The following is a 13,517-nucleotide window of genomic DNA, read 5'->3' as shown; positions in this document are numbered from 1 at the left end:
AACTTCAACCAGGACAAGTGCAAAGTCCTGCACCTGGGAAGGAACAACCCCAAGCACCAGTATATGCTGGGGACCACCCAGCCGAAAAGCAGCTTGGCAGAAAAGGGACGGGGGTTCCTGGTGGACACCAAGTCGAACATGAGGCAGCAACATGCCCTTGCCACAAAGAAGGCTAATGGTATGCTGGTCTGCGTTAGACAAAGTACTGCCAGCAGGTCAAGGGAGGTGATCCTTCCCCTCTACTCAGCACTGGTGAGGTCAACTCCTGGAGTACTGTGTCTAGGTTTGGGCTCCTCAGAACAAGACATCCCTGTTGCTACTGGAGACAGTCCAGAAAAGGGCCTCAAAGGTGATACAGGGACTGGAGCATCTCTCCTATGAGGAGAGGCTGAGAGAGCTGGGACTGTTCAGGCTAGCGGACAGAAGGCTCAGGGGGTGTGGGGGTGTGTGTGTGTGTCTTATTAACGTGTATAAAAGCCTGAAGTGACGGTGCAAAGAGGACAGAGCCAGGCTCTTTGCAGTGGTACCCAGTGACAGGACCAGAGGCAGTGGGCACAAACTGAAACACAGGAAGTGTTCTGTCTGAACATGAGGAAACAATTATTTATTTTTTACTGTGAGGGTGACCGAGCACTGACACAGGTTGCCCAGGGAGGTTGTGGAGTCTCCAGCCTTAGAGATATTCAAAAGCCATCTGGAGACAGTCCTGGGAACTGGCTCTAGGTGGCCCTGCTTGAGCAGGGGGCTGGGACCAGATGACCTCCAGAGGTGCCTTCCAACCTCAACCAGTCTGTAATCTTGTTCTTATCCTTCAGTGTGTCCAAGCTATATTGAGAGAGCAGCAGCTACAACAGACTGCTGTGGTCCTGGAGTATGGTATGTGAGCTCAATTCTGCTGCAAGCGCAAGCTCTAGCAGAGAAACACGTTTAGCAAGCCTTAGCGCTCCTGGACACCCTTCTCTGATCAGAGGTTAAGACAGCCAACACAAGCGGTTGCAGAGTTGTCACCATTAAGTTTTATTTGTTGAATGGCTTCCCAGGGTGTAGACCATGCTCCACTAGCTACTGCAGCCATTTTAATCCCCGTCAGCATTGTGACAAATCTGGAAAGTAGCCTCGGTTAATCTGGCCCGCAGCACTAAAGATATGACAGGGCACTCTGGGAGCAGGTGATCTTGATGAAACTGAGTCTGGAGCTCATTCGAAAAAATAGTGGTCTGAAGATTTGCCTAGTTAACACTATTGACTTCTGGTGTAACTGAATTCTCATAGGAAGTGGTAACAGGGATGAGCTCCTCGTGCTGTCAAATATGAACTGCTTCCAGCTTCATCTCAAGCACTATATTACATGATCCACTCTAATGATCTCATCTCTAGTGAACTTGGTCTGCAATGTGCTGCTGCTATCAAACAGTCTTTCTCCTGTTTGAAATCAATTAATTTCTAGATGTGAAAGCAACGGCCTTCACAGTAAACATGGCCATAAGCAACTGCAATTGTAGGGTTTTTTGCCTTTTCCCCACTTTGTGATAGCAGTGACCTTTCACCTCTCTGGAGAGAGAAAGAAATCAGTTTTAACACCAGCTATAAAATCTGTTTTATCTTATTTCTGGCATCCTGCCTATGTACTACTGCTCTGATTAAGAACCAGTTTGCACTGACTACCAGATAAGTTATCTATACCTTTGTCAATTTGCATTATAAATAATAAAAAAGAGAAACGGCAGCTCATGTTCATTGCCACCCATGGCCATTGTCCCCATCCGCTCCTGACAGTATGATATATGGTAAGAAAAAAGCCGAAAGTATACAAAAGCAAAAAGGAACAAATGCGCTTTATAGTATAAATCTGTATCTCCTACCTCAGCTCGACCTTCGTAATATGTTAGCACAGACTTTGTAAGTACAAAAAGCCTCTCTTTGTAGTTTAAAGGAGAAGTCCTCTTCTTCTGCTGTGATCTTTTAATCAAAATCTCTTGTAGGATAGTAGTCGTATTCATTTCAGCCACTTGTCAGCTCTGTTTCTAGCCATTGAATATCAGTTCCTGTGAAGACAAGAGGAATAAATCATTACAGTATCTTTGGAGGATCACAGAGCTGGAGGTTTCTGTAGTAAAAAAAGCTGCTTCTTATAAACGAAACTACCTAAATATACAGAAAGCTGGATCTCACCCTAAGCATCTGGAATTTTACAGAAGTTAATTATTAGACAAGAAAATTCAGGCTTTGCTCAGCTGAGGGCTGCACTGGCACATTCCCAGGAAGCCAAAAGCCGTACCTGACCAGGATGAAATAAGGGACATTGCAGCCTACGTCACAGAAAATAGGGGTGAGAAGTCCAAAACATGCTCCAGGCAAACAGCAGCGTATGACAGCTCTTCACAACAAAGTCCTACTGTGTATCAAGTTTTTAATTTCTAAGGTCTGTGCATATATAAATGCCATTTGCAAAAAAGTTCAGTATACAAAATTGAACATGGATCAGTAAAACTCATTTTGAAAATTCACCCCAGTTATATTAATGAAAATTTTCAGACACAAATGGTCATTTAGAAGATGTCAATCTGAGAACAGAGAATTAAAGCGTATTTTTCAGAAAGTGCTAAGTATATGCCCTCCACCTTCTGTATAGAAAGACTTCATGCTGACCATCAACAATCCAAGTAATTTACTTCTGACAGTTCTGGTCGCTCGGTAACGTCAAGCCGCTTTAAAGTTTTACACCATGATTGCTACCTGTAGGACAGGCTTAGGAGTACGTTAAAACGAACGCACCCACAGTTACTTTGTTTGCAAATCTGGCTCCAGCATCCTGCCAGAGACATTGTCAGGCAATCTCTCTGTTCTTTCCAATGATGCCGGCTTAAACACAGCTGACCTCCTCCCTCACCCGCCTGCTGCCGCCCCGCTGTGCCACCCTGCCTTGTGTGGGTGCCGTGTTCCCCCGGCTGGGCTGGGGAAGGGATCCAACCAGACGTTTCATCATGCAGCACAGACTGCTGCCTGCACAGGCTTAACACGTGAGGGGGCACGGAGGCAGGAATGAAAGATGTGGGAGAGACTGTGGGGAAGCCGTTCCAGAAACCTTCTTCCCCCCTCCCATTACCTCTCCCTTTGCTAGTGTTCTGCCAGACCGTCTGGCCCTCGCCTCGAGCGGTGCTCGGTGCTCCGGAGCCAAGGCAAGCTGCAGGCACACACCTCCACCACCGCTCCGGCTAGAGCGGCATGGCTGGAGGCTGAAGCCGGTGGCTTGAAGAAGGAACAGCAGCAGCATCTGCTGAAGCACCAGTGACTACGAATACCTTCTCAAGTGTGCGTACGTGTGGAGGGGGAGCGGGGGAATAACCCAAGCCAGAGCCCTAGATAATCACTGCAGATCTCTGTAACAGTAGGAAATTTCCCTCCAACATATTAAAAAAAAAAAAAAAAAAAGCCACCAAAACCTTTTTTTTTCATTTCTCACAGGGCTTAATTGATGCACCTATTTACTATTTAGGGTATTACAAAATTCACCAGGGAAACGTATGTACAGTTTTCTCTGCGGGCAACGTAACTTCAGCACGGACAAAATAGTGCATTTCACAGCATTGTGTAGAGGAGCTTGAAAAGCCCAGGCCTCCTCACAACATTACCTTACAAAAGTGAAGTTTAAATAAAAATAAATGTAAACAAGTTCACTTCAGGGCCTCTCCTTTTGCTTTGTGCCTAAACATGTCATTATTTGTTGTAACAGTACATGAAATGACACCCTTTGCCTTCCAGACTAGTCCTGATACTGCATTTCACTCCCTGTTTTGGCCAACTAAGCTCTCATATGCTATGCTCCTGCCATATTCACACAGCTGGATGTAATTGTTTACTGCTTTAAAATATCCTTTTCTTTTCAAGGTGTATACCTGCATATGCTAAAAAAATTAGTCTGTGGTGTACATGGAACTACGAAATAAGACCAGGTTAGGATGCGTAAGAAAAAGACTATATTAGGATTGGAAATGGTGATTATTATGAATAATCTCTTTTTCTTTTTCCTCTTCCTCTGATGCACGTACACGCATACGTTTTGTGCGTCATCTGTCACATTGCATTCCTGGGAAGAAGATAGTTAGTAATTGTCTTGAGTGGGTTCCTTAATTACTAAAGCTGCCCAATTCTGGTTTATTGCCCTTCTAAAAATAAATTGGCAATCTTAAAGGTAATTGCAGAAGGAAGGATACTACCATGAGCTGAAGATACAAACATTGTTCAAAGAATTAAAAGTCACTATTAACTTTCAGACCACCTTAATATCCACGAAACTATAAGGGTTTCACAGGCCCTCCCACTCTAAACAATCCTGTTCTCCATAGCACAAATTTGTAGGCACTTAAGAAAAACATCATTATTATCCATCTTAGAAATTGTGATCTCAGAGATCCCCAAAGTGCTACACTAGAGAGCACAAGAAGGATTCAAAAATTAACTATGATTTCAAATCTCAATACTGATAATGCTAAAATATTTCATTTCCCTACCAGCCCCCTTTGGTCACATTAACATTATACAGCAAACAAAACAAAAATCCTTTTGACAAAATCAGCATTAAAAAATAAACTCATCAACACTGTAATTGGCCAATGTCTGCACCTGGTTGCTACACTGAATTATCTCTGCTATGGAGATCTCTGCAGATTAGAACCAGTTTCCCAGGTCAGAAGATCAGCTTTTGAATCTGCATTTGGTCACAGAAACCTGTTTTGTTCAGGGGTTTTTCCAAGGCAATGGCTCCAGCCACATTTCTGCTTCCATAAATAAGGCTCAGGACAACTGAACCCTCGCCTATTATTCTGAAAGTTCCTTTCCAAAATTGCAATACTTCATTGAGAAGCACCTGTAACAACCACCCTTGCCTCTTATCAAACCCATACATCCCCACTTTTCCTTCAGTACAGTTTTAGAAATGTTCTGCAGCTTTCCCCCAAATATTCCATTGTTCCCAGACCATCCCTCAGGACACAAAGCTGTTTCCATGACACATTGTTACCTCGTTACAAACAGCTACGGGAGTTTCATGCTGCCACCCATCTAAACGTCTCACAGCATCACTCCTGCCAAAGACTTGCCCTGTTCCCTGCCAACCTTAGTTACACGATAACAAATATGATCTAATTTGCAGAGGTGCCAAGTACTCAGAATTATGACTGAAATCAGAAAGAGTTACAGATTCTCAGCTTTTTTTAGGGCAGGAAAACATTCGCAACTTTGTGTATCAAAAAGTATACATCAACTCGCACTGCCCGTCCTCACATTACACAAATATTCACCTGTATGTCCATGAAGTCACCACACACCTTCCTCTCCTCAGAACAAATGAGAACAACTGTTGAGATAAATCTGCCACGTCGGTATTCGTCAAGATGTACAAAGTAAGTTTTTACTTGTAGACAGAGCTTCTTACACACGCCACCTTTCCCAGATTTCACTGGGGAAAACGGAGGCACTAAGCGATGAGGTAACCCCAGCAGTTGCAACACTACACACATATCTCCTGGTTCCCACTCCCAGCTCATGGATTGTGTTTGTTTATTGAAACAATTAGTCACCATAAACCGGTTGGTAAGCATTTGTAACCTTCAAACAGTTGAATAAATGTATGAAAGTACCAGCGGAAGTTCTAGTGAGTAGAAAAGAGAAAGCGCATCCCAATCTGACCAGGGCTTCTCTCTGATCCTAACGCACTAAGTAATTGTCACTTCTTATGGCACAAAGCTTTTTTGTCACACATAGTCATGGAGTGGTTCACCATACTTATCACAGCAGTCATAAAACAAATACCAACAGAAAACATTTGTGTGGGGCAGAACACAAAACCAAAACCAAGCTGGAACTCTGATTTCTGAGTTTCAACCCCTCCTTATTGATGGTAACATTTACCTAGGAATTTGGGTTCTTCAGTGCAAAGTCTTAATGCTAAGCTGATGGGGTGCCATTCAAGATGGAGAATCCCTCTAAGAAACTGGCATCCTCAGCTTTCTGACTTGGGTTTTGTGAATCCTGCACAACTGCTCTTTTTCAGATTTTGGGTTTATCAATCCAAACTGGTAGCAATTCCAGGTCTGTGTATTTAACATTGAAAACATATCACCTAATGCAGTACATTAATTAAAATGATGTAATATTAAATAATTCAATGTTTTTAAAAAAGTAAATTATAAGTACACAGGTAGTACCTTGTAATTCTGACTCAAATCTGTAACCCTTCCAGAATATGCTTTTTTCTTTTTTCTTTTTTTTTTTTTTTAATTAATTCAATTTACTGATCAAGTTCATAATGTGCCCCTGCAAATGGCTGCAGTGGGGTAAGTGAACAGGCAGCACACTGCAGTTCTGGGTGGAGAGCAGAAACAGTGCAGAAGGAATAAGAAAAGGAGAACTTCTGACCCGTTTTTTTCTGCTGAAGCTGATGTTGCTTTATCATGAAACGACAAACCAGGTTACATGTGAATAGTTACTTACATCCAGCACAGGCTTGCTTATTTGAATAATTACTACTCAGTGTAAGCAAGGATTGCAAAATCTGCTCTTGTGCTTCATATGGTAGAAAAGTCTTTTTGCCCTACATCTTAAGGTTGCAGATTCAAACTCTGAAAAATAAAAGACAACTGAATAAAAGGCAAATGTTATTAACCCCTGTTCAAATGGTAAATTTCACAGAAATACAAATACAGAAAAATGTACTTTAGCATAATCTGTCATAATTTTAAAATTGGAATTGAGGGGGAAAATACTGTAATGATATCTGAAATGTATCATATGCCAGAAAAAGGAGAAGTAAAAAATACTGGGATTTGCTTTTTTTCTTCTCTCTTTTTTTTTTTTTTTCCCCTCTGAGCAGACTCTCAGAAACCACTTCTATCATATGCAACCTATTTTATTATTTTTTTGTAACTGAGAGAAATGCAATCTTTGGGGCCTACTTTCAAATAGATTTCAAAATTATACCCGAAGGCTTGCAAAACCCTGGTCTCTGAAAATCAGACAAAGAATAACTGGCTAATTTTATATATAATCAGACCCTGTGAAAAGAAAATTCATATTTGCCTGCACTAAGTTTAGGTTAAAAAGTAAACAGACTAAGGGGTCACTCAGTGGCAACTCTTTGACTGGAGATTCTGAGATAGCCACGTGCTGTTGCAAAATATCCTTTGTTCAGCTGAAAGCTACTCACGTACACATGCAGGAGAAGTGTTTCATTGCAACCAGCACAGGTTTTTCCAAAATTCTTTGGAAACAGGCTCACTACATTTTACAAAATACAAGCATTTGTTTCCTTTTAGCTTTATAACTTGGGTAGCTAGCGTAAGTGAAGAAAACAATGCTGAAAAAGTGACTGTCCCTCTTAGATAAGGTCAGCTGGCATCGAGGTGGTTCATCACACCAAACTGGACCATCAACTTATCAACCACAACAAAGAAGTAAAGCCAAAGTGCACAGAACAGCTTGGGAAAAATGGTAAAAGCAGCAAATGGGTTTCTCTCCCCTTACAATGATGAGTTCAGATTTAGGAGAACGACATGTACGTGTCTCCAAATAATTTGTAAACTCAGCTATTGTGCTTTATTGTGACCTCCTGTAAGCACTCCAATGTCTAAGTTATCCTTTTACAGCTTTATAGCGCACCTTCTTCAATTCCCTCACAAATAAATTATTTAGGAAAAAAACCTCTGCTTTGTGAAACAAAAATTACATTATTACCATCCATGATGTAGAAAAATACGTTGATATGGGCATTTTTTTATTTAAATTATTTACTGCGAACTTTGAGTTAGCAACACTATGGGATACCATACAAAGGATGGACTGATCAATTTTCACCATCCTCAACAACCTGTATTTTTATTCATTCCTCTAGAGATGAGTATTTGTAGCTTTTCTTATTTCTTCCACATAAAAGCTCTACAATACCTATAAACTTGCACTGACTGTTTTGCCTTCAGTTTATTCAGATCAAAAACCATTTGTAATGTTCTTTGCTGAATGAAAATAAAGCTGAAACTTAGTTTGGGACACAGGAAAGCAAGGCACAAAAAAAGACTTTGAAACTTCAGGTAAAGTAGAAAAATCCAAAAGTTTTCTCAGCCTACTGACCTTCTGCATGCTCAGCCACCTGTCCTTTCTAAAGTCAAAAAGCTTTTGAATGTGTCACTGCCTCAAGAAACAGTACTGCCTATAGAGCAGGTATTCAGCTCTTGCGTTGTATGCTATCCCCAACTTCCCATGTTTATTTTGTGAGTCAAAAGTATTAGGAGTTCATCTTGCAATTTCATCGAAGACCAGTACAGAAATGAAGGTGACTTTCTAAAGAGAAGCAAAACCCACTGCCCAAGAGTTGCAAATCTTTCTGAACATGGACTTGCTCCCCTACTGTATTTATTGCCTGCAAAGTGACACTGGTACGGCTGTAACATCTCCAAGCCTGTGTTTTTGCCACTCTTTCAATGCTTGTGAATAATCTTTGTTGCTCTTCACCACCATCTATATAGGTTAAAGTTTAACCCCTACCTTCATCCACCCCCTTTTTCTCACACAGAGTAATAATACGACATAAGCTGATGGTTTATATTGTTGGGGGGAAAAGGTCTGTGTGTACATACACATATAGAGGGTAGTTGTAATTCATCATATTCATAGGAAAGGTAATTAAAAATGTCTGCGAAACCATACACAGAAAACCTTTAACAGTAAGAGAACCTCAAATACTCTGGCAGTCTAGATTTTTTTAGATTTGAGAATATTAGATAGTTCTGTAGCCACATACATAACGTGGCTTTGCACCACCCTCTGCTCAACCCGCGCACAGCAGTTAATGGTTGCTATAATTTCCATAAAAATGCTATTAGCACTAGCTACTATTGTTAAATTCCACTCCAGCATCCAAAGTTACCATCTTATTTTTCGCTGTAAACTATGAAAAGCTTTCAAAGTGGCCTACCACAATTGAACAGTGCTTCCCACAGAAGAAACCCCATCTTAAATCTTCTGCAGGCAGAACTGACCTCTTCTACTGAGAACCTGTGGTTTTGGGCTCACCAGAAGCCATATGCAGCCTGACAAACTAAAATATCCTGCCTGTGAGCAGCTTTTACTGCATTCACACAGCTTCCAGGCAAGAGCTTTGCATATTTTGTGTGCCTTAGCACAGAGGCAGACCAAACTTTTACAGCACGATAAACTTATCCCCAGCTGGGCCTCCTGACAAAACCTCCTGAAACAGCCAGCAAAATCATATACAGCCAGCAAAATCATATGTGAGAAAACTAGTTATATTTTAATTATCACAAATTCAATTCAAGCAAAGGAAGATTAAAATTAGAGAAGGCAATTAAAAAAAGCAATTTCACTTTCTTTTTAAAGACTTCTTTTTGAGGGTAGATTTCTGATTTTTGGAAGAGGGAAGCAGTGTTATCACAGTGATGAACATAAACAGTTAACTGAGGATGCTCTCTCTAACTATACACACTGCCTGGTATGGCACTTGTTGCCATTGTGATGATGCCTAATCCACACTGTTCAGACAAGGACCAAATCCAAGCCTGACTATTATATTTATGCACTGATATTTGATATTAACCCTTAGAAGGGAGAGAGCAGATTTTCCCAGGTCCAAACTTCGTTGCTCAGGTTTATTTTTACTTCTAAATACTATGTACAAAGTGCAGTGAAAATGGTAAACTTAATTTTCTGCTGACATACAGCAGCTCTTACCCACTGTGGTGCAATCACCAGGACTTCAGGATGCTGCAGGGAGTTTGACTGCAGCTGGCCGGACGAGGCAGAGCATAGAGATTTACTTCTTCACTTGCGCAGCATAAATGTCTGGTGAAGAATATTAGTTTGGTTTACTTGAACAAATATAACTGGCACTCAGCTGACAAAGAAGAGGTAAAAGATAAAGCATGAACAGAAAGGGTCTGAACTGGGAGGAGGTATGTGGTATACTGGTCCTTCTTACATGTGCATGTACCTTTGAAAGGAGACCATCCTCTTTGTTCTGGCAAGTATTTTCAAAGTAAGGTTAGAGAAGAAAATGGAAGACCTACCTCCAAACCAGCATGGTGTTGGTGTGGAGGAGCTGAAGCTCAGAGAAAGCGGAGTCTGTTTACTTCACTTCTGCATAGACCAAGGCTAGTCCACCAGTCCGCTGGCCCTGCGGCACCGGGTGGACATTCAGTAAAGCAGAGCTACTGCCTCAGCCTTTTTCCTAAAAATCCCCTGCCGATAAGAAGGGAAGAGAAGCAGTAACACCCACTTACTAAAGAAACAGGCAAAGATGAGATTGGCAAAGGAAATGGGCGATGCTTGTGCAAAAGCTTCTCCTACTTCTCCAGGAAGCCAGAGATTTAGAGGGCTGGAAAAATAAATGTTCTGTAAATCAGAGGTTGAACCTAATTCTGTTCAGGAATCCTAAAGCTCACCGTTAAGTAGGAGGTCAATTGCTGTTGTGCGTGGAACTGCAAAACTCTGAAAAGCAAATCAAATCTATGGGGAAGAGAAGAAAAGAAAAATAAAGGGGGAAAAAAAAAAAAAAAAAAGGTCAACAGTGCCTGAGGCTGCTATTCTTTTTAATTGCAGCAAAGGTGTCAGTTTAACTCACTTTCTCCACAATTTGAGTTTGTTTTTCCAAATGTTATGCAATCTCAGGTGAGCATGTGATGTATTACACCAAAAATAAGCTCAATTTATTTCAGTATTCAAGACACTCCTTAGACATGGTCTAACTAAAATACTGTAATACATACAAATTATGACTTGCTTTATGCACAGGGAATGACTAATACTTCCTCAGTTACTTCTCTTTCCAAATGCTCCAAGATGAACTTTTTTCCCTAAACAACTACTTGTTCTCCGACCACTAAAGTTAACTCTTTCTGCTCAGCCAGCATACATGCCAAGTAACTGATAGCAATGCAATGAACCTAACTTTGCACTAACGTGGACATGATCAGTCGTCTTTTGTACCATTGGGCTGACATACTACTTAAAAGTGGAGAATGGTAGAAATAACCACCCATTAACCATCTAGCACCACCTCTCCTCTGGTCCCAAGCCCATTCATTCTGGAGCTAGAACCAATCTCCTGCAATAATATTTCAACACATAAAAGCAACACCCAGCCTCCTAGATCATGACCGGCCATCATCTTAAAAGCTACCAAGAAAACTCAATCAGTGGCTGAAGGAAATCTTTTCTGGCTTGAACACACTTTGCCAGCAATAAGCAAACCTGAAATACTCCTAAGGAGGCTGTCTGTTCTCTGCACCAAATGACTGCCATGGCGAAGTGTCACTGGTACATCTATATGGCACCGCTGAAGCCATAGAAATCCTGGCTTGGCTCCCGGTGGCAGAAAAGCAGTACCAGCACTACCCTGCACTTGCACTACTAAACACTACCCTGGAATTATGAATTCAGGTGCAGATTCTGCTGCACCTGCTTGTGATCCTAGCCAGCTTGTTGGTAGCTTCTCTCACCTGAACTCCATAGAAAAAACACAGATGAGCCCAAGGATGAACATCCTGAGTCACTCATTCCCGGGCTGACATACAATTTTCAAAGAATGCCATGAACTGGATTGTTTTTAAGTTTGATAAAGGCTTTATGAATTAAAAATATTTTTTCCATGTCTCACAAGAGGTATGTTGAAATGGTCTATAGGTACATCCCACATGAAGTAGAAGCAGGCATCAATTATGATCTCACTTCAACCACTCTCCGTCCCAGGCTACCCTTAGATGATGCGATATGCCTTGCATATGTAGAAGCAGCACGGTGGGTCAAAAAGCACCTGTAATTTCCTCAATGCCTGCAGGAAATCCAGTGACAGGGATACACGGGTTTTGAAATCCATCTTCAAAAGCCAGCCTTTATTTACAAAAGCTCAGACTATTCAGTCCTTCAGGGCCCTGCTGGACCAGCTATAATAATCTGACAGTGCTCAAAAAGGTAGCAATTCATCCTCGCAATGTGCCAGCCAGCAGTACAATTAGTGAGATGAGTTTATTGAATTGAATCAAAACAGCATTTGGTTTTAAGACACCCTACAAACATCAACCATGTATTTGCTGCTTATTGCTAGGAAAGAAAGCTATTTACCTAGCCACCTATCACCTGCTTTTTGCACTTGTATCTTATTCACAAGAAATGTAAAGGAACTTCTAATTCTTCGGGGAAACCACGATTTCCCAAATTGACAGCAGGCTGTAGCTCCTTATCTGTTTGTCTTCTAAGATTACTTCTATCATTTCAATCATGAGATTTTCGTTGGTCAGATGGAAGGGTCCCATCAGAATTCAGGTATAAATCCTTTTATCACTTCTGCAGTGCTCCTCAAGATATTATGTTTATTTTTTTTCCCCCCCTTTACAGCTATACAGAAACTACACTACTTCCCAAAATGGATAAAAACTTGTAACACCTGCAACGCAAAAGCCAGCTGAGTGCTTTAGTATCTACAGAATGACAGCTATAGATGCATCCCTGAGCCTCAGCACAAAGGGATGGCTTGTGGGAAAACCAGTCCAGACCCATATGTAATAAATTGGCTACCTCACAGCTAAGGACCATGTGATCATAAAATAAGCATGTGGCTGGGAAGAGCTGCAAGGAAGTTCTGAGGTCAGGGAAAATTTGGAAAAAAAAGTAGTTGGCTTTCAGGGAATGTGGGGGGACTCTTTGGCATGTGGCTTGCAGAAGAGAAACCTACCTCCGGATAAGCACTAGGTTAGAGAGAAGTGATAGCTGTTGTATTGTTCTTCTTTCATATTAACACCAGTTTAACAGAACCAGGTGAGATGGCCCTGAACCAGCTCCAGGGATGTGCTGTTATTTTTTCCTGGGTTGTTGAAGACCACAGTCTACTCTCCATACTGCTAAAATCACGATCTTCTTTATATCTTTTATCAAGCATCTATCCTTCCCGGTCATTTGTATAGAGTAGATGTGAGCCAAGTTCATATCTACTCCATAGGAATAGCTGTTAACAGCCCCATTGTAGGCACAAAACCAACCGTTTTCTCTCTAAAATGAGAATAAGCTTAAAAAAAAAAAAAAAATCATATCCTCTTTTTAGTTAGCCTTTTAGTTGCTTTTCAGATGGTCTATGAAGAACATCTTAGCAGCAAGCTGTAATATTGAAGTTCAGTATTGAAGTTTGAAGTTTCACTGACTAGTTAGGTTATCTGAGGCAAGAGTTAAACAAGTTTGTGAGCAAGAGATTAAGCATGACTCCTGCATGCCCTGTACCCTCACCAGGAGCAATTCCAACATCTGTATGCTAGTATTATGCTTTTAACAAAATTAGGCATGCAAAAGACATAGCCCAGGTAACCATATGCTGTATGGTAAGATGCTAGCAATATATATTAAAAATTTACATAATGTGCTTTTTTCCCCCATAATAATGACTGTTTAATTCAACCCAGGTATACCAGAAACTACACTATGTTTAAACACATTAATTAATAGCACCATTAATAAGAAAA

At 41.1% G+C, this 13,517-nt stretch overlaps 1 protein-coding gene across 6 annotated transcripts in view; it reads right to left on the bottom strand.

Moving 5' to 3' along the window:
• TEC (tec protein tyrosine kinase) overlaps window positions 1-13,517 on the bottom strand; it is a 67,809-nt gene that overhangs the window by 33,144 nt on the left and 21,148 nt on the right. For all 6 annotated transcript variants that reach the window (XR_007504895.1, XM_049793809.1, XM_049793819.1 and 3 more), the window contains exon 2: window positions 1,863-2,045. Coding sequence is in view for 5 of the 6 variants with exons in the window: in XM_049793809.1 (XP_049649766.1) it covers window positions 1,863-2,000 (138 nt within the window). In the remaining variant the exon portion in view is untranslated. The remainder of the gene's footprint in view (window positions 1-1,862; window positions 2,046-13,517) is intronic.

The sequence above is a fragment of the Accipiter gentilis genome, chromosome 3 (assembly GCF_929443795.1).
Source record: "Accipiter gentilis chromosome 3, bAccGen1.1, whole genome shotgun sequence".
NCBI classification, from domain to species: Eukaryota; Metazoa; Chordata; class Aves; order Accipitriformes; family Accipitridae; genus Astur; species Astur gentilis.
Note: the sequence above shows the minus strand (reverse complement) of the source record. Positions and strands in the feature narration are given on the sequence as shown.